The sequence below is a fragment of the Lycorma delicatula genome, chromosome 1 (genome assembly GCF_047948215.1).
Source record: "Lycorma delicatula isolate Av1 chromosome 1, ASM4794821v1, whole genome shotgun sequence".
NCBI lineage: Eukaryota > Metazoa > Arthropoda > Insecta > Hemiptera > Fulgoridae > Lycorma > Lycorma delicatula.
This window is the reverse complement of record NC_134455.1, coordinates 54,896,157-54,919,293: the sequence shown is the minus strand read 5'-3', so window position 1 is coordinate 54,919,293 and position 23,137 is coordinate 54,896,157. Positions and strand designations below refer to the sequence as shown.

Genomic DNA, 23,137 nt, shown 5'->3' with positions numbered 1-23,137 from the left:
ATTTTAAATATTATTAGTCATTCTCATTAGTAATGTTTTAATATATTTCTATTTGTTAATTTTTTAATTGTTACATTTTTATACTTAAGATTTTTCAGTACTCTTCACTTCTTGTAACTTCACTTCTTGTAAACTAGTTCTGATAAATTTTAAATCAGTACTTTGAAGATAATGAAAATTGTAGATTGGTCAAGAAAGCTGCTTTTACTTGTACACAAATTTGTTATTATAATAACATTTACTTTGTTGTGTAGTGCTGATGAAATAAATGGTGCTTAGTGTATTTCTTTTCAATTGTATATTCTAATCATTTATCTCAAAACACAGAGACCTACAAAGTAAGTTCTAGTGGACTGTAATAAAAAATCTCTGTTAATTTTTTAATTTTATTCTCTAGATCTATCGCTTAACAAGGTTATCTCCTTGATTGTAGGATCTTATTGTAGTGTGGTGCTAGCCTAGGTAATTAGCTTAGTATTCTCTTTGAAGAAGGCTGCTGTGATAGTCGTGACTGTTGCTTTTCTTCAGTTCAAATTAATGTTTCTTTTCTATCTTCAGTATAAAATCTCAGGACATTAGAGTTAGTTATAGGGTAAACTGTAGTCCTTATAATACAAAGGCTTTGCAGCATATGGAATGTCTTGAGAGAGCAGCTTCTAAAAATTGATTTTGTTAATAAAGATGAAACGACATTAAAAATTATCTTCGGCCAAATGAGGATCTTGCCCATATTGTTGTAAACTCTGTCTGTGCATCACTTTCAACATCTAGAATTGTAGACAATTTATCATATTGTCCTGTTATGCCAAAAAATTTTTAAAGATTTCTAACAAAAAATAGTATAAGTCTATAATGTATCAAAACATCAGTTCCAGCCCAACAGATAACCTACCAGATAGTCTGCAACATTTAATTGTGGTAACTACTCTCTGTTTTTACATTATCTTCATATTTTGTTAGCTGGTTTTTATAATAATGGATATTGTAATTATCTAAGATTTTTCTTAGATTAAATCAGATTTTAAAATATTTATATTTTAAAATATTGTTGACGTATGAGAAGATTATTTTTTTTGCATAAGGTTTTTCCTGCTAATTTTAAATAGCTTCAGTGTTATTTAAGTGGTATTTTGTAGTTAAGAATCATGAAACACTGACAACTTGCACTCGCCCTTCAAATTTGAAATTGCGCTTGTAGTTTTAAGTTCAGATCAAATCAGATATTGAAAAAGTTGTAATGAAACTACTTTATTTTCCAAGATGCTGTTCTGTGAGATTAGAGTTGTGAAACAATCATGTTTGCAACCAGGGTACTATTTAAATCTTTCCAAGAAATAGTGAAATATTTTCAGAATTTGAACATCAAACCTGTTAAATTGTTTATTTTATCAAAGAGTTGAAAGGTTTTTTAAATGCAATTTAACTATTAGAATAGTGACAGGAACTTCAATGAAAATATCCAGTCAAAATTACTATAGGCCAGTTTTTATTAAATCCAGTTCTGCTATAAGCTAAAAAGTATGACTTACTGAGCTATAGCCACCAACCTAATCTTACATTTATAATTTTTTTTACTGGTAGTTTATTGGTTGAGTTTTTTTCCACTGGTTAACAGCCCTTAGGTTGGTTGACAGCAGCTGTCCACTGTTCTCACTTATCAACCTTTCTCTTTAGCTCCCAGTATCACAGTTCATATCATGTCCAATATCTGTTTTATGAACTCAACAAAAGCCTTCCCCTACAATTTCTCCCTTCCATCTGCCCTTCTATCACCCTTTTAACCAGACCTTGGTGCCTAAGAATGTGTCCTATTGGCTGAGCTCTTCTTCTTTTTAAATGTTTCAAAAAACTACTCTCTTCGTTAACTCTCTTAAATACCTCCTCATCTGACATTTTTTCCATCCAACTTATTTTATCCTTCTGCAACACCATATTTCAAAAGCCAAAAGTGTTTATCTCCTCCTTTCCTCTCCTCAGAAGGAGAGGAAAAGAGAAAAAATTGTCCATGACTCACTCCCATGCAATGCAATACTCCGTACAAGTGTTCTCAGTAATTATTTTCTCAAATCAAGGGTTTTATTATGTGTTGTAAAAAAGTTTTTCTTTTGTTAAAGGCATTCTTTGCCTGGTGTATTCTACTCACTATTTCTTTGTTGCTTCTTCCATCACTTGTTATTTTACTTGCCAAAAATTTAAACTCTCCTACTTCCTGAATAGTCTCACCTCTCAGTTTTGACTGAATAATAAGATAATGAAATAATGATGTTTAATGAATCAGAAGAAATAAAAATATTCTTACATAATCTACTTTAACATCTAATGCAGTCTTACTTCCTACAACAACCTCTTTTATATATCTAAAATATTTATTGACCTTACTGCCCTAATATATTTATGGAGTAAGTGCAACAGTGATCTGTTATAATGTAATGATAAAAAGTTCATGTTATGGTAAGGAAATTTTTTATTAACCATTTACATATTTGATTGTATTGAACTGAATAAATAAATTCTTCATATGAAGTATAGTCATAGTAAAGTATTAGATTTCATTTATTATAATTTCTTTACCTTGGCTGTCTGAAGTTTAAAAACCAATCTTTTATGCTAATTTTATTTCAACTTATTAAAAGGGTGTATTCAGTTGTAATTAAAAGTCGTAACAATTCAAATTCATGTTATAATTACTTCTTTCTAGTTTCTGCAGTAGAATATCTGCTCCTCTCCTCCACTACATCACCTGTTACTTTTTATCACATTTCTTCTCCAATTCTCCCATCATATGCTTATCCATTTTAAACCTTTGGTATTTATCATCATTATCTAAGTATTAGATTACTCCATGTAAACTTTCTCCCACATTGTATTCATAACAAAGCTGCTTTTGTACTCCCAGTTCAGTTCAAGATGCTTTCAATTTTCATCTGTTCTCTTATATTCTATCTCAGATTTTTTTTTTTACTGAACAATTTTGTAATTATGTTCCTTTTAGTTCACAGATTGAGTGGCATACTCTTGCTTCTGATTTTTGGTTGATAATAAATAACCTTTAACTTTTTTACAAAAAAAAATTAAATAGAATATCCTTCATAAATTTCATCATATTATGAAAGTAAAATATAATAAAATAAATCAGTAATTCAATTTTAACAATACTCTAAAACTACTTTGTGCTTTATTAAGTCTTTCTCATTCTGAAAGAAGTTGTCTGCATTCTCGTATATTCTTTTTTATGTTCTCAATCTCTGAGAAAACTCTTGAGTACTTAACTAGGAACTTTTTCGGAACTTATCCGGTATTACTTTCTCACCTAAAATTATTCTGTCACTTGTTTCCCCTTTAATTTCTTTTATTAAATTCCTACACTTTTTAATCTCAAACCTGTCTTGACACTGCTCTCTTTGGCTTTTAGAATCAAGAAATTAAATCGCATCATTTATACTTTCATCTTTTGCTTTCCTCAATCTACTTACTATTGATGCATAATCCTTGACTATAACAAAAAATTCTATAACTAGCCTTTTGTTAAATTCTCATTTCAAAATATTTGTTTTTATCCAACTCCTCTGCTGCTTTGTAGGAGTTTTTTCAACATGATGTAAGGTAGAACTATATTTCTACCATATAGCTTTTGTGTTTTATATAAATCCCTTCTTAAATATAGGTAATGTAATTTTCCTCTTGTTTCCAGTCATTTTGAACTATTTTATATATCAAACATCTCCAGACATTATAAACACTTACTTTATTCATTACCCTCTGCTGCCTTCATTCTTTTTATTATTCTTATGTTTCCTTATTTTACATATCCTTTCTGGTTAGATTTCTTATTTCTTCTTCTCCTGTTTGACTCTTCCTTTTTCTTTAATTTTTTTCAGTGACAAATCTCTACGGTTTGTAAAATTATTACATTTATTTACAATAAATTATTTTTCTGCTATTGAGCAAATAAATTTATTCATAGAAATAAATACTTGTCATACTATTCAGTTAAATCAAAATAAACACACAGACTACCTTTCTGCTGATTTATTTTTAATTTGATATACCTAAATATGACTGTCTGATTAAGTTAGAGGTTTATATTTGCATAGTTAATCATTTGTAATTTTTTATTGTTTACCTTTCACTTACTTAATATATATACTCTTAGAAGAGTATATAGAAGTGAAGAGTAAATATATTTACTCTTCACCTGTTTAATATATATATATTTTATTTTAGTAATATAATTTTTGAGCTTTTTATTAATGTTAATTGGAATCATAATCATATATTTATTTTGTTATGTGCGATTTCAGGTGCTACAAGTGTTGATGTTGGTGATATAACTGAACGTAAGGAGCTTCGTAAACGACTAAAGTGCAAGTCATTTCGGTGGTATCTTGAAAATGTGTACCCTGAATCGCAAATGCCACTTGACTACTACTATTTAGGAGAGGTATATTATTTGTTTATTAAAACTGATATTGAAGTAGCTTACATTCAGATATGAAATAGCTATTTTACCTAGCTTTGCCCAAATGTGAAATCATTTTATCCTTCCAGTACTTCTCAAAGTTAACAGGTCATTGATGAAAATATATTAATTAGAAAAATTAGCTGGAAGAAAAATGAAAAAAAAAAACAAGGAAAACAATTTTTCAATAGTAAAACCATGCAGTGCAGTTAACTGATCAAACAAACTAGTTATTTTGTAACTCAAGAGTGATATAATTTCTTTAAAACAGTACAAACCTTTCTTCCATACCAGCCCAGCGCATGATTACAATATTAAACCATCGTACCAAAATGTTTTTTTAAGTCTATGACAAGAGTTGATAAAGAAGTGGACCATTTTTCTAGAGGAATTTCTGCCATTTTTGTATACCTAAATGTTCAAGAGATGCTTTGTTAAATAGCAAAACCCCAATAAAAATCTATCCAGTGGTTCATAAGTTTTAAGGTAACTAACAGAAGACCTTTTGAATTTATTAATGTGCATAGATTAAAAGTTGTAGGCTTGTACTGTTATATTCATAGTAACTTTGAACCATTTAATTCATATTCTTATCATCAGAAAACTTCCTTCAAGAACCCAACATTTAAGATTGATTAATAAATTTGGAGGCTGCCTGAAGTCACATTGAGGAAGTAGGGCTGTAGAACTATGAATAGTTCTCTCTGCTGAAAACTTTCTTAAATTTTGAATTACCATATTAGCTTTGAAAATAATTAATAAAATTTGATAATCCATAATAGTATTTGATAGTAGCTAATAAAATTTGGCGTACATAATTGATTCAAGATTTTGATGGAGAGCTACTACCAAGGAGTTCTTTCTTTATCATTGTTTACTGCAGTTATTTACTCAGGACATACTGTAACATATTACATTCTTTTCTTTGTTGTTTTGATCTCATTGGACATTGGAAATTTTCTCATGTTGATTAAATTATCATATATTGTTATAAATAAAAAGTGTAGTTAACTAAGGAAACTAACCCAACTTAAATCGTGTAAGATGGTAGGTGTCATCATATATAATCTTGTGTTTATCATATACAGAAGTTTGTAATATTTATTTCCATATGATTTCCAAATTGAAATGCAATATTCATGTAATAATTAAAAATGATTAACATGCCACATTCAATATGTATATTATATAAAACAAGTAAACATAATTTTCAAATAGGCATTTGTTCATTGTTGAATTAGAATGAGTGTTATATTTAAAATGAGTTACCTTTATAAGTTCATTGTGACTATGTAATAATTGTCTGAAAAATTGGATATATATATATATATATATATATATATATATAGCAAGTGGAAAATTGTTAAATGAGGCTTAAAAAAAATTCATGATTGATATTTTTAGGTAAAAAATGCAGAAACAAGAAATTGCTTAGATACTTTAGGACGTAAAAGTGGCGAACATGTTGGTATGAGTTATTGTCACGGACTTGGAGGAAATCAGGTATAATATTTATATTAGTTATTATTTACTACTTTTTTGATGAAGTTTACAACAAATCTAATTAGAAAAGTTTTATATGAGTTGATGATTTATTTGTGTAGTTAGTCTCATGAAATGTAGTGATGTGAAGAGCTGTATGTTATTAATCCAGTATACTTTATCAGATCAACAAGAATTTAAATGAAAATTCAAAAAGGGTATACTCTAAAGTATAAGATAGGTTCTAAATATTTATGGAATACATTTATCTTAAAAGACTTTTGTAAATTAAAGAGTTTTTACATTATACAGTAAATTCCTGATTATCCGCTGGCTGATGCGTCAGAAAATCCGACTGTGATGCCTGTCAGAAAAAGTAAAGGTTTAGAAACTTATAAAGAAGCAAAAAAAATTTAAGTTTTTGCATCATTCTGTGATAGGTTTGACTCTTGCTTCAATCTGTGCTTGTTTTGATTATGATAAACCGTGCTGTATAGTTCATTGTGGATATGATCATATCCACAAGTTAGTTCATTGTGCAACATTATTACATTATTGTACTATGCAGACTACGAAGTTCAATTAAAAGAAGTGTTTCAGTCATTAAAACAACAATCAGTCACACCTTATTTAAAAAGAAAAAAAAACAATGGTAAAATGCACAATTTAATTAATTTTTTTTTTTTTTTTGTTAGCTAATGTAGTGATAATAAGCATTTGTTTAGCATTACATAGTACATACACTACTGTTTGTACAGTCTGTTTACTTAAAGTATTAGCGATAGTGAACATTTTTAATATGTATTTCGAATAAACTAGTGGATATTACTTTTACCAGGTACATAATAGTGTAGTGTAGCATACTGTATTCTATATTACTATTTATATTTACATGCTATTACATTAATATTATAATGCATGTAAATACTGAATTGCAGTACAGTAATAGGTCACTTTAACACACGTTATTTAATTAAATATTATTTTTGGATTGACTGCAATTTCATGTTATTTTGGATTATTCGTGATCCTCTTCCAGGTTATTATTGCGGATAATCAAGAATTGACTGTACTTTTAGCAGCAGATTTTTTTGATTTTTGCAGCTCTTTATTGCCATCAATAATGTTTAAAACAATTTTGAAATTCATACTTAGATACTTTGTCATGTTGGCAATGATATCATTGATATTCTTGAATCACACTGCTTTCAGATTTTACTTCAAATAAGAAAAAAAAGATCAGCTTGTGCCAAGTAAGAAAGATATGATGGCTGCTCCAGACATTTTATTGTTTATTATATTGCGTAATGTAGTTCTTGACCAGCAAATTTTAATTTGCTAGAAACATTTCTGAGTATGTTAAATGCTATGAATTTTTAAATCGTTGTGGAAAATCCTTTTACTGTTTCTGGCACAATTACCTCAAGGGGTTTTTTCTTGCATTTCAAATTTGCTTAATGTTCTTGTCTTTTGCCATGGTAGCCAGATGCCCACTATGAAAATTATCAACATTCACATGACCATGACTTAACAGAAACATGTATCACTTATCAATTTGTGATTTTTTTATTGTCATTTTACTGTGATTTTTAAAGTTACATTAATGTTAAGATTTTTTTTTTAAGCAAACTTGTTTCTTTTGCCATTGGAAGTAGGTGAAAACTACCAGTCGCAGTTTGCTTGCAGAAAATGACTGTGTTGGGCTCTCACCAACTAAACCCTTTCTTAGTAACACACGAATACTGAACCCACCAAAAGGCATAACACAGTCTCTGGTGGGATTTGCAGGTCCAACAACCAGAAGGAGATGTTGAGAAGTGGAACAGGGATCAAAGGAATAATATCCACCTACAGCCAGCCATGAATGAAGAACGCACCCTCCCCACCACAGGCTATCCTTCCAACATACACTAACTTACATCCCCCCCATGCATGGAAATGCTCATCGCTGTGATGTGAGCAGCATCATTACCAGACAGAAAAAGGCAGCAGGAACTCGAAGTAGTCCCACTTGCAATGACAGAGAAAACACATCCACAATGTGTTTTCTCTGGGTACGAGGATGGGCACCTCCTACCCATGAATGTTGCCCCCTTACCTAATTCTTCAGTCTCCTTTTTCACAATAATTCCCCTCACCATCACAGAAACCGTGTTCCATCCCTCAGTAGAGTCAAGCATGACAGTTAGAATGTTGTCAACTCAAGAAGGAAGAGTCCCATCTCCGTGACATCACACCCTTGTATTCATCCACTGATCACACATGAAGATCACATGCTCAACATCATCAAGAGCACCGCAGTATGAACACAAACAAATTGTCTGCTACGTCCCCTGGCATGCTGATAAGATCTGAAACAGCCATGACCCAACAGGAGCTGAGTAAGAAAGTAATCAACCATAAGAAGTCATTGTATACTTCATTGGGAAGTATACAATGTATGACCCAACAGGAGCTGAGTAAGAAAGGAATCAACCATTAGAAGTCATTGTATACTTCATTGGGAAGTATACAATGTATACAATGTTAGCGATCCACCCTGAACTTTGCCACCAGGTTTGTCAGCAGCATACCAGCAATAACAAACACCACATCAAAGGACCCTTTCAGTCCATGTAACCTGAGCAGACTAGCTGAGACATCTTCCTCTGAACCCGCTCGAGGATCAGTCTGGTACATTGTTTGTCCAAGGCTCTTCTCCAAGAAGGAGCTCCATACAACAGAATCAAATTCATGTCACTAGATTATACACATCATTTTGACGATCTCAGAATGTTACTGAAAAGCCTCCTCAGCATGGTCACAGTCTTTTCTACACTCATAGCGACTTCGACTATATGTCTCTGAAAGGAATGCCATCCATCTAGCCATACCCCAAGGTACTTAACTGAAGTGCCAGGAATCAGACACCACGCACCCAAAAGCCAATAGACCCCAGTCTTTGCCTTCTGGCCATCACCAGCACCTTTGTCTTCTCTGGAGCCAGTTCCAGCCCTTTATCAAGTAGCCGTGCAGTTGCCAGATCGATGGCCATGTTACCCCTGTCCATCACTTCCTTCTCAGCTCTGCCCACTGAGACCAAAACCAAGTCATCAGCAAAGACTACAGGAACAACACCCTTGGAGAACACTATCTCAGGATCCTCAGACTATATTCCACTCTAGGGTCCCAGAACAGAACCCTGCAGCACATCCTGGTTGGCCATAACACCTGGCCCAGCCTCTGACACTAGATGCAATGATAGTTCCCTTACAGAAATAAGACTATCACCTTCCTTAGATAGGCGTCAATCCCATTAGCATCAAGTGACTTGAAGATTGTCGATCACAGCAGGCTGTTGAAGGCATTCCTAACATCAAAGAAGATGACCATTGTAATACACCTCTTATGCCTTAACCTAACTGTCACTCTGTCTACAATATCCATGACTTTTGATCACGTCAACAGCCAAGACTCCTCCTTGAAAGCCATACTGGTATGGACTTAACCCACTGCATCGAACGATTTATCGCATCACCACAATCTTCTCAAACAATTTCATGAAATTGTTAATCAAATAGATTATCCTGCAAGCCGAAAAGTCAACAAATTCGTTGTTCTTCCTAATCAACACCATCCTTGACTGTTTCCAGTCCCGCAGTATGTATTTGTTGACAGGATATAGTTGAACACCTCTAGCACCATAATGGAGTCACATGAACCAGAATCCTGACAACCTCAACCGAAAAACCATCAGGTCCAGGGCTCCTCCGCATCTTCATTCTCCTGACAGCGGCAAATATCTCCTCCCAGTCAAACTGTAGAATTTCATTGGCTACTATCTCCTCCTTTCTGGAGTAACAGCCTGAAGAAAAAAGCGCAGCTACAGTGCTTTTCAGATGACCCATCTGTAAGGACCGACAACATGCATCCAAATCTCTTCAAAACAATCTGTTATTCCTGGCTCCAGACATCCCCATCAACATCCCGACAGCTGCATCCAACAGTCCCTCTTGGACATCATGATGGCCAGCTTACACTCATTCCTGGATTTGACAAAGGGAACTTTCACTAATTCCCTTTGATCCAGGTCTGCACTACAATTTAACCTCTGAAGCTGCTGCCATGCTGACCAGCAAGCTGTCCTCAGAGACCCACTTGGGCATAGCCTTTTTTTTTTTTTACAATAACCCCTGCTGCCTTGCAGGTCTCTGTAACAGCATGTGTAAAAACATCCAGCCTCGGCTAGGCCTCCATGCATAGTCCAGTTGCGATTAGCTCCCTAAACATAAAGCAACCTTCTAAGCACACTACCACCCAATCCTTGCCATTTGAGGGACCACAGCATCCATTTCAAACTGGATGATCTGGAGATCATTCTGAGAGATCTCTTCCAACCTCCCAAAGGCCGACCCTGCAGAAATGATCAGCACTGATGAGAGTCAGATTTATCCACGAACGACCATCATTATACATAATATAATTATACATAAGCATACATCAGTCATCAAAAGTAGGAAACTAATGCAATAAATAAGTTCTGCAGTAATGTTTGTATTTAAAAACGCAGACAGACTTGAAAATAGACAACACATAATCAAAAAAGTAATATAAAAAACCAGTTAAGGAACACAGTTAATTCAGAGCCCAGACAAACAAGTTGAAGTCCATCCATGACTATCAGCAAACCTTTTTTTTTAGCAAACTTATACTTATATGAAGAAGTGTGATCAAAAAGTATCTGACCCATTTTTTATCATTTGTAGCAATGGAGAGAGACCGTCATGAAATGTGTCTTGTGTATGACATATTGTTTTTCTGCCATAGCAGCCGTGAAAGTAAAACATGTGACTGTTCAAAATAACTGGACAGGTTAAGCAGATAATCTACATTAAATATTGTCAGAAACTTTAGAGACAATAAAAATGATTCAAACAGCTTTTGGTAATCAAGCTATGAGTGTTACCTAAATTAAAGGTTAGTATCATCATTTCCAAGATGACCGAACATGAATCAAAAGTGACGAATACGGTGGCAGATCTTCTATCAGCAAGGATAAAAAAAAAGTTGAGCAGGTTCAATAAATTTTTATGAATAATCATCAATTAACAATTAAGATATCTTCAAGATGAATTAGAAACCTTCTTTGGCTCAATCAAAATATAATTTTGCAGCATGTAGTAGAACAATTTGTTCCAAAACTTCTTATTCGTGAACAAAAAGAAAATAGAGTGCAAGATGTTCTGGAAATGCTAGTAATGATACTAATTTTAAATTAGAAATTAAGCATGGTTCTATGGTTATTACCCTGAGACAAAGCACAATCATCCTACAGGAAAACTCTAAGTTCTCGGCACCAAAAGAAAGCTAGGCAATCACAAAGCAATATGAAGGTCATACTGACAATCTTTTTTGATTATCAAGGGATAGTTAATCATGATTATCCTGCTCAAGGACAAATTATCATGGAATACTACATAACCATTCTTCATCAGCTTAGAGATACTGTTGAGACACAAGAGTTCACAGCTTTGGGAAAATGGTGATTAGAAAGAATTCATATGATTTGCTTAATATGATTCCATGTCCTGATAATTGAAAAAAACCATAAGCATGACTTTCATGCTTTTGTGAAAATTCATCATAACAATACTCCAGCTCATGCATCACAACTTATCCAGAGATTCTTGGCAAAGCATGGGATCAAACAACTTCTGCAAGCTTCTCACTCAACAGACATGGTTTCCTGCAACTTTTGGCTCTTTCCTAAGCCTAAAATTTTTCTTAAAAGAAAAAGATTTTAAGACTTTGTAAGAAGAGATTAAAAGAAATAGTGTTCACTGAAAAATGCTTCCAACAATGGAACCATCACTAGCATAAGTGAGCTACATCAGATGGGACCTATTTTGAAGCAGACACAAGTAGTTGAACAAAATGGGTTAAGTATTTTTGTTTTTGTGAACCAAGGTCAGATATTTTTTGATGATACCTCATAAACTGTTCAGTAATACCTTTTGAACTGTGATCTCACATTATATAAATTAATATCTGTTTCTTCTGCTAGTGGAGAAACAAGCATAATTCCAGCAGTATTTTGGCATCATGAATGCTGCCACTTATGAAATACTAATTCCACTTTCATGAATGCACAATTTTTCAGACAGATATTGCTGATGCATAGGATTTATTTAAGTTATTGTTTAGCTTCATTATAAATTAAATGTATCTCCCAATGCACTATTACTAAAATTTAACAAAAAAAAGTTTTTTTAAAAGATTCACTGACTAAAAAGTTACACTGTAACTTCAGAATTTAAAGAATAAATATTTTTTATCAATATAGTATAGCCTTTCTTCACCCCAGTCAGTTGATACAAATTTTTATACAAGTGACAAGGTGATCAACAGGATTCTAATATTTTGAACCGAAGATAAATTTTAAAAGTATTTTAGGATAGGCATATTGATGTTTGTATTGTTTGGTTTTTCATCAGATGATTAAAAATTATATTCAGGAAATAAGTACTGTTGAACTACAGAAAACTCAATAATTTTTTTTTTTCTATCATCAGCCTTAACTTAAGTAATTTTCTATATAGCATCTGCCAATAAGGGCACTTATTGTAATTGACTAATATATTTTATATTCCTGAACTAGGGTAAAAATCCATTATGACCTTGTGACCAAATTTACTTTCCTTTTGTAATGTCATCAACCAAAGAAAAAACTAAGAGCAGCATTTGTCAATAAGGCTTGTTGTAAGATAAAATTTCTTATCTGTTTCAAAAAAATATTGCACAAAAGCTTGCGAGTTGACATCCTCTGGATAAATCTGTACTTTTTCAGCAACAGATAAGCTTCCAGCCATGATTGATTGTGGAGATTAATAAGAAAACTGTTGTGCCACTAATGACAGTTTGGTTTAACAATTCTTCCGTGTATTTCATCTCAGATTTGCCAGCAAATCTGGATTTTTTTTTTTTTTTCAGAAAGCACCTTCACCACCCAATATACGCATAGCAAAGAACAGTTGAAAATAGTGGGGTTCAATTTGATACTGGTGGCTCTTGTTTTTCAAACAAAGAGAAGGCAAGGGCCACCCACTATACATGTGTATGATGGCATTCAAACACATACACATATTTGTTTCAAGTTCTTGAAATCCTTGATCCAACATCAATTGAAAATTCATATCGTCTTTACTGTAAAATTCACATTTATGGCTATGAATTCTAGCTGCTTTCAAATTTCTTATATTAAAAAAGTGGTTATCAGATCTATTGAACCCTCTTTAATTGAGTTGAAATTTTTAAATTCACTCAGTGAGAAGTAAACACAATTTATTGTTCTCATAGTGGTTACAAAAAAAAGTTAGTTTTAGTTAAGTAAACAGTAAGTTTTACATTTACAAAGTTGATGACTTTTGAGAGCATGTAGGTGGGAAGTCAGTGTGCTTACTCTCTGAATGAAGTGCTCTTTGCAATAGTATAATTATGTATATATAATTATTAATATGAATACTTATAGTGAGTCACTTATTTTAAAACTTCACCTCATTTTAATATGGTAAGAAAGAAATGAGAATCAAATTTTATTTGTTTTTTAAGGAGCTCATGTCTTTCTGTATTTAATTACTTACACTGGTCCTGGGTAAGATGTTTGTTACATCTCTTACAACCTCAAATTCCACAATACCTGGAATGTGTCAAGTAGCAGCAATCTGAAAAGAGAAGGTATTTAAATATTACAAAAAGACCAATACCATAAATAACATTCAATCATTTCCTCTACATCACCGAAGTTAAATAACATGGAATGTCATTTCACCCCGTGGTTTTGCTATTCATTATAGTGATTAATTACTTCATATCAGTTACTGCTTTTTATAAAAAAAAAATTTTATCAGCTCTTTTATAATTGTAATTAATCTTAAAATTAAAAATGATAAACATAATTATAAAATTTTTAATTATTTTTAAATTTGCCACATTATGTTGATTTCTCGCTTATTAAATAAGCTTAAACAAGCTTTTACTTGTCTTGTAAGTTTAATAAAAGTGGTATTGAAATAAAATTTCTACCATAGTTGATATAATCTCTTAACATTATTTTTAACTCAATTGTGAAAAGTTGTATAGGCTATTTTTCCGTATTTAATTCCCCTAACTGGCTATGGGTAACAGAGAGCTGACGTTTGGATAGTCAGAAAGATAAGTAGAAAAATTTTAGGAAGAGTTATTTTAATTAACAGCCCCCTCAGGGAATAAACAACAGGGATTGATGGAAGTCCTGAGATTAGAAGAGGTGAAAACTTGAAACCAGGCAGGTATGTTTATCTTAGAGAAAAAAATCTACCACTTCAAGGAATTCTTCTCTTCCTAAGAGGGCTAAATAGGTATGCAAACCAATCTGTTTAATTGTGAAAAGCATCATTATTGAATCACTCATAACTAATTCTTACTTTTTCTAAATAATTACAGAACTGAGCTATTCCATAACACTACCTAATCAAAGTTAGCATTAGTTACTTTGATTAACATTCCCTAAACATTAATTTTTTTGTCTTCAGTCATTTGACTGGTTTGATGCAACTCTCCAAGATTTCCTAACTAGTGCTAGTCGTTTCATTTCAGTATACCCTCTACATTTGTTTTACATATTCCAAACATTGCCTGCCTGCACAATTTTTTCCTTCTACCTGTCCCTCCAGTATTGAAGCGACTATTCCAGGATGCAGTAATATGTGGCCTATAAGTCTGTCTCTTCTTTTAGCTATATTTTTCCAAATGCTTCTTTCTTCATCTATTTGCTGCAACACCTCTTCATTTGTCACTTTATCCACCCATCTGATTTTTTACATTCTCCTATAGCACCACATTCCAAAGCGTCTAATCTTTTCTTCTCAGGTACTCCAATCGTCCAAGTTTCACTTCCATATAAAGCGACACTTGAAACATATACTTTCAAAAATCTTTTCCTGACATTTAAATTAATTTTTGATGTAAGCAAATTATATTTCTGACTGAAAGCTCGTTTCACTTGTGCTGTTCAACATTTTATATCACTCCAGCTTCGTCCATCGTTAGTAATTCTACTTCCCAAATAACAAAAATCTTTACCTCCATAATCTTTATTCTTCCTATTTTCACATTCAGTGGTCCATCTTCATTATTTCTACTAGATTTCACTACTTTCGTTTTGTTCTTGTTTATTTTCATGCGGTATTTCTTGCGTAGGACTTCATCCATGCCGTTCATTGTTTCTTCTAAATCCTTTTTACTCTCGATTAGAATTACTATATCATCAGCAAATTGTAGCATCTTTATCTTTTCACCTTATACTGTTACTGTAGATCAAATTAAATCAAATTAAAAGAAATTGTTCTTTAACATCATTAATTGCTAGTTCTGTGTAGAGATTAAAAAGTAATGGTGATAGGGAACATCCTTGGTAGACTCCCTTTCTTATTACGGCTTCTTTCTTATGTTCTTCAATTATTACTGTTTCTGTTTGGTTCCTGTAAATGTTAGTAATCGTTCTTCTATCTCTGTATTTGAACCCTAATTTTTTTTAAATGCTTAAAATGTTATTCCAGTCTATGTTATCGAATGCCTTTTCTAGGTCTATAAATGCCAAGTATGTTGGTTTATTTTTCTGTAACCTCATCATTATCATGGGCGCTTATAGACATATATACGTTAACAGTCGTTGTCAGTTTAGGTTTCGATTTTATCCTTTTTACAATGGTTCTATCACTATGCATTTTGAAATACTCTACTCTCTTCCCTATATTCTTGTTCATTACGAAGCCTACTCGTGCCTGCCCATTATTTGAAGCTGAGTTAATTATTCTAAAATCACCTGACCAAAACTCGTTTTCCTCTTCTCACCGAACCTCCCTAATTCCTACTACATCTACATTTATCCTATCCATTTCCCTCTTTAAATTTTCTAACCTACCGACCTTTTTTAGACTTCTAACATTCCACGCTCCGACTCGTAGAATGTTATTTTTTTAATTTTCTGATTCCTTAGTAGTCCCCACCTAGAGATCCAAACCGGGGACTAGTTTACCTCCGGAATATTTTACCAAGGAAGGTGCCTCCATCATTGCTATATGAAAATGCAGAGAGCTACATTTTCTTGGAAAAAAAGCAGCTGTAGTTTTCCATTGCTTTCAGCTGCGCAGTACTCAGAGGACTGAGTGATGTCGATATGGCTGTTTATTTTTCTTTAATCTTCCTTCTATTATTAATCTGAGGCCTAAAATTGCTTCCCTTGTCCCTATACTTTTTCTGAAACCAAATTGGTCTTCTCCTAACAGTTCTTCCACTCTCCTCTCAATTTTTCTGTACAGAATTCTAGTTAAGAATTTTGTTGTATGGCTAGTTAAGCTAATTAGTGGTGATTAAAGTGGTGAAAAGATAAATCGTCCTGACCTACAACTACTCGTCCATAACAACTACTGAAAGAGCTGCTGCCCTCTTTCAGGAATCATTCCTTAGTCTGGCTCAGCAGATACCTCTCTTATATTGTTGCACCTTCAGTCCAGCTACTCTGTATCACTGAGCACTCAAGCTACCTTATCAACAGCAAGGTCTCATGATTTATAGAGGGAGAAAACATTAAATTAATAGGTTAAGATAGTGCCGTGATCAAACAAGCTAAAAATTTGAGATTATTATGGTGGGAGGTTTTATGAAACTTTGATTAAAAAGCAGTTTTGTGTTTCCAGTAAATTGCTATTTAGGACGTATAGCATATTATTAAAGCCATACAAAATCTTAAGTCAAATGTATGAGGTTAATAGATAAGAAGATGAATTATTCATTTAATACAGCATTTTACATCCATTTGTGTTGGTAAAAGTATTGTCTGTGTAACAGGAAATTGTGTTCAAGTAGAATAATCAAGGTTAAAGAAAAAATTGTTTGTATTCTTTTGCAATTGAAAAGTAAACTGTATTGCTGTACCTGGTATGTTGGAAGAGTTGTATCATGGAATATGAATGATCTGACATAAGGTAAAATGTATTTGGCCAAACCCATGTTCAATGAAGAAAACCCCATAGATCACTAAAGTTGAAGCAGTTTGCCAGATACTCTAACTACTTTTATGGGCTATCACATAATCTGTGTAATTAAAATGTTCTTAGAATAATGAATAATATAAGTAATTGTAATATGTATTTTCACCTCATGAAATGTTAGGGGTTAATTTTATGGTAGTAATTGATAACTATTTCATTATATATATTTTTCACTGACTACCATTCAAATTCACCTTTTACTTATTTGTGTATTTTTTGCAGGTATTTGCATATACTAAAAGACAGCAGATCATGTCTGATGATAACTGCTTGGATGCTGCTAGTGCAGATGGACCAATCAAATTGGTTCGTTGTCATGGAATGGGTGGAAACCAGAATTGGGTCTACAGTGAAAAGGTATTACTGTAGTTTATAAGGGAATCAGTCTATGTTAGATACCTGTTACTTATTGTTTTCATATACAGTTTAGGATGCACAGCTTTTAAAAAAGATTTTTCAGGAAATAGAATATTATCTGTAATGTGGAAGAGTAAAAAATATATACAATACTTAGAAATGTTTTTTTTTAGTAAACTCACAGTATAAGTATGGTAAAAAAGATTAACACAAGCCTGTGATGTTTGTGTTTTTTAATCTTTGATAATTGATCCATATATATTTTTTAATGCTGATTCCAAAAATAACCTTCATTTTTTCCATCACATCAGGATTTTTTGCAAATTGCAAATTTCAAAATTTGTAAAAAGTTGAAAAATTGCAAAAATGTGAAACAATAAAATAGATAAAAAACTTTTTTCTTTTTTTTTACAATAAATTAGTGTAAAATATTCACTTTTTGGCTTATATATGCATTCTTATAACTAAACACTTAAGTGCTCTGAAGAGGAGGGTGGGAGGTCATTGATCCCTTAATTTCGAATGAAAATTGCCACATAATATGCCTAATTTCTATTATAGTGCATTTTTAAATGAATTTATTTTTATTTATTTAATTGATTTTTATAAGATACATCATGTCTTTGGGAACCACTCCCCCTCTTCACACATCCTTATTGATGAAGTATGTAAAATACTTACAATTTTGTTTCATGTGCCGAAGTTTCTTTGGATACCTTATACTCTGCTTCGCACTTTTACTTCTATGTTCTCTATAGGGTTCATCTTGGTGTAACATCCAGCAATAGTCTGCCATCATTGTTTTAGTCCATTTTTCTTGATGCTGCCTTTCCATTTCTTTCATGTCCTGATGAAATCTTTCACCCATCTCTTCGCCAACAGCACCCAAATTTTCAGGAAAATAATCCACATGTGAATTTAGGAAGTGAACCTTCAAGCTCATGGAACAGTCTAAATTTTTGTACTTGTGCAGGATTCTCTCAATGATTGATATGAAATTTGGATCCTTATTGCCCAGAAACTTGCTTACTATATCTTTAAAGGCTCCCCAGGCTTCTTTTCTTGCAATTTCCATTTGTTTCTCAAAATTATCATCTTTGAGAAGTTTTCTAAAGTCAGGACTAGTAAATTGGGTGGTTGATGACACTGGAAATTTGTCACAGATGTATTTAAAAAATTTACCTTCTTTTGGTAAGGCTTTGACAAATTGCTTCATCAAGCCCAATTTGTTATGCAGAAATAGAAGGAGAACTTTATTTATATCTATGAGAGCTTTTTAGGGCACATTTTTGGTTCCAGGTTCTAATGAAGCTCTTTTTGGCTAATCTTTCCTTATTCAATGAATTTATCTATCTGCTATCCAATTCACACCTTACCGTATCCTCCTTGTCATCCTAGGAGCATTGATATTATTTTGAGATTGCTGCACGTAATCCACTTATGATTGTTGTATTTAATTTGATCGAGAACGAATTTCAAATTATCGTAACCCTCTTTTAAATGTACAGAATGTTCTATGGGTATTGACAGATACGTATTCCCCTTGTGAAGAAGGAGAGCAGTTTCTTTTGGATGAGTCTATGATCAGTCTCCAATCGGTACTGCCGTATGAAATGTTAAATAGAGTCAAAAGTCCATGTACATCAGTGCAGAAGACTAATTCTCCTTCTTCCAAAAAATATGGAAGGAAATCCTTTCCTCTGAACCTGAACAAGGAAAATAAGGTGCCAGCTGCTAGCAGGTTCTTCTCTTTAAGCCTTGAACCAAGTACTTTTGAATTTTTTTTAGTCAGATATAAGTCTCGAACCAAATCATTTAGTTCAAAATGTGAATAAAGCTCTGGTGCACAGTTATCTCCAGGTTCATACTGCTTGATGTTATCTTCATTTAAATCACTTGTGGAACTGTCTATTTCAGATAAATTTTCTGGTTAAATTGGAACTGATACATCTGGACCATGAGGAACATATTTGGATTGACAATTCTTTTTTATTCAAATTGAAACTGTGAACACCAGTTGAACAAAAGTAACAATCATAGGTGTGATTTCACGGATTTCGCTATATCATCGGAACTCCAAATCCGAACGCTTCTTGTTCACCCTTTGACCACCGTCAAGTCCTTCAACACATGTGTAGCAAAATAGTGGGGTGCCCAAGTTTTGTCTTGATCTGTTTTTGTTTCAAAATACATGAGGTACACTTGTCAAACAAAACTTGTTATATTTCTTTTTGCCTTTCCACCATTAACTCACCACAAATGTAACAAAAAGAATCTGCATATTTTTTGCAGCCTCTTAAAGTCATTTTGAAAATGGAAAGCATGATTTATGGCCTGAAAATATATTTTTCACCGACAAAAACGCATTTGATCACAGAGGATGGAAAAAACTCAATTTATACACACTGAAGGTTGAAACAGCACAGATAGTAGTTGCACAGTACATGAGTGATGAAGATAGCTGCCAATAAACATGTTACATCTTGTTAAGTCTTGTCACAACCTATTGGCCAATCTCTCTCACCGTCTCGTCATCTTCAACCCAATCTCCTCCTCCACTTTCCTCTCCAGACCATTTTAGCTATAAGAATGCATAGAATAAGCCAAAAAAGAGAATGTATTATATTAATTTATTATAAAAAAAAAATTTTATGTCTACTGTATATCACATTTTCGCAAAACAGTCAATGTTTCAATGTTTTACAAATTTTTAAATTTGCTGACATGATGGAAACAGTGAAGTTATTTTCAGATTCAGCACTAAAAATTACATAGGAGTCAATTATTAAATGTTAAAAAACATTCCACAACCCAAATTTTGCAGGCTTGTGTAATAAGACAATATTAACTATAAAATAATGTTTACTTACCTATCCTGGTACTACAGTCTAATGTGGACTTTGGCCTCTTCAACAATTCACTTCCAATACTCTCTTCTCTGAACCACCACTCTCCATTCCTCCACTCCCATTGATCTCAAATCCTCCAGCACCTCATCCAGGGGAAGATCATGTTACCATGATCTTTCCCTTCTTGTATTGTTTAACATGTCTGTCTTACAGTTCTGTTTTAATATTGTTTGCACATTCTATGCTGCTGCAATTATAATGTTTTTCTGTTTCCAAAATCTTTTCCTTCTTCCATGTCCATTTTGTTTAGAATAATATCCAGTCCTGATCCAAGGTTCCTTTATTTCCTGAACTGCAGATTTTTTACAGTGTGGAATCACCAACATTACACCTAACCACAACTTGAAGGACCAGGGTTTTTCTGTCAGGTTTTCCTTCCCCTAGCCAACATAGACCGATTTTTAGACTCCAGTCATTTGCCCTCACCCTTACTTCTAAAAAAACAGGAGGATTTGCTGGCTTTGACTGTTTTGCCATGAGCTTTACTTGAGTTTTAATGTCAATGTCTTATTGGCATTAACGCCAACTTCAAGACAGCTATTCAGCCATTTACCCTATTTCACTGTTCCAGTATTCTATGTTGATACTCCCTGAGATGGATCAGATGTTATGAAACCATCAGTTTGCAGACGGATACAGTTAAACATCTTACCCAAAATTAAACTATAAATGTTAATTTTTATAAATTTATGATTTAAAAAAATAAATCTAATAGTTAGTGATGAAAACATTTTTTTAAAAGTGATTTTCTCTTTCACTTTTACACTTTATTCTTGAGTTGCCATCAAAAACACTCCAGGAATAAAATGTCAAATGACTTCATTTGCATCATCAGTCCAAAAAAACATTGTAGAGCCACCTTTTGCAGTTGATAAAAAGCATTTCAAAAATGATTTCTGCAAGCAACTTTCTCAGTTTCTCAAAATCGATTGTACAGCCTTTGCTACCAATGCTGTTTATATTTTACTTGTAGGTGTAAACAGGTATTCATTTATTCTGTCATCTAGAAGCTGAAGTTGGCTGTTCATACTTTAGGAATTATGACCAAGTTATAATTCCTATTTAACTTATCATTAGAGAGAGAAGGTAGAAAAAGAATCAATCAACAACATACTTTGTCTCTGATAAAATCTACCAGATCTTGACTTATCATACACATTGTAACACCAATGATGCATTAAATCTGCCTTTATCCATTTTTTTTCCAGTCACTGCAATTACACAATCACAGAAATTCTCTTTTGGGAACTGGTTATTTTCACAAGAGGCAATAATTTATCATCTACACTTAGCAGTATGGTAACTTCTATATTTTATAACCAGCTGTTATAATTGTTTAATATACTTCTTATTTACTCAGTAACAATTAGTCATATCAAAATAAACAGCTGCTCATTACCATTACCAATTTGACTGAAAAAGTATTTTTTCTGCTAGAGTCCATTAATTATCATGTTGATATTGAACTATTTTATCTTTTTAATTTAAAGGTAATTTTTACATATGTTTTACACCGTAAAGGCAGACATTAACTTTTCATAAATATACACCATACCAGCTGGTTTGAATAAAATATCACTATTGTTGGCACTCTCCTTTGGCTTTAAAAATAATCCTTCTCTTATCATCAGTATCCTTTTTGTTGAAGTCTTTAAAATAAATTAAAACCACATCAATTTCCAGATATCTTCTTGTTTTTGCTCCAGAAAATTTTTTTTTCTCTTCAGTGAATAAATCTTACTTTCATCCTTCACTATTAATATATATTTGCCTGATTAACCAGCACAAATTTTCCAATTTGTTTAACAATAAAATAATTTTAATTTTAAATTCTGTATCATGTGTCCAGTGTTTTTTTTTTCTTATTAAATGATCATAAAATAATTATACTCGGATGGTAATTTTGCCTAGATTGCTAGAAAGATGGTTTCACTATAAATATAAACTAAGATAACACTAACTGATGGAATTGATGAAACAAGTTATAACTTTTAATTATGTAAAAAATAAACATAATCTGTGCATACGCCTACGTATGCACAGATTATGTTTATTCCTAATAGGTGGGTAAAAGTAATGCAGTTAGTAAGGCATTAGACTAAAAATAAATCATTAAATTCCATAATGATACGATCTATAAAGCACAGATCCATTCAGTAAAGTCCTTAGCCAGACTAAGGAATGAAGGGCAGCAGCTGTTTCAGTACCTGTTAAGGGTATATTAAGGGTATATCAGGAAGACTTAAATGGCCATATCTAGTACTCAATCTTCTGAGTACTGTGCACCTGAAAGTAATGGAAAACTGCAGCAGTTTTTTTTTCCAAGAAAGTTTAGCCCTCTGCATTTTCATGTAACAAAGATGGAGTCACCTTCCTTGGTAAAATGTTCTGGAGGTAAACTAGTGCCCTGTTTGGATCTTTGGGTGGAGACTACTAAGGAAGGGGTCACCAGAAAATTAAAAACTAATATTCTACCAGTCAGAGATACAAGTAATGTCTCTGTTCTCTGTATACAACCGACAAAACATAGTTCATTAATGCAGTCTTAGTTTCAGTAGTCCCTTCTCATTATCAGAAGTAAATCATGTTAAACTTCAATCACTCGTAATCATGTTATAGAGTGTTTATAACAATCTTATGAGAAGTCATTTAATTAAAGATGCTATAAATAATATATAAGTAAATAGACCTGTAACAATAATCACTAATGAAAATTTGATTATGGCTTAATAATCAAATATATAAATGACTCAAATTTTATCACCATAAACAAAAATATCTTTGCATCCAAAGGTACATGAACTGGCAACTACCATATCCCAGAGCCATTCTATAATATTCTTAGTTGTAGTAGACCTCAT

General features: G+C 32.6%; 1 protein-coding gene across 4 annotated transcripts in view; it reads left to right on the top strand.

The window, feature by feature from the left end:
- The window catches only part of Pgant5 (polypeptide N-acetylgalactosaminyltransferase 5), an 88,969-nt gene that overhangs the window by 58,028 nt on the left and 7,804 nt on the right, over positions 1–23,137 (top strand). For all 4 annotated transcript variants that reach the window (XM_075354886.1, XM_075354879.1, XM_075354901.1 and 1 more), the window contains exons 8-10: positions 4,302–4,441; positions 5,864–5,962; positions 17,233–17,367. In XM_075354886.1, the coding sequence (XP_075211001.1) occupies positions 4,302–4,441; positions 5,864–5,962; positions 17,233–17,367 (374 nt within the window). The remainder of the gene's footprint in view (positions 1–4,301; positions 4,442–5,863; positions 5,963–17,232; positions 17,368–23,137) is intronic.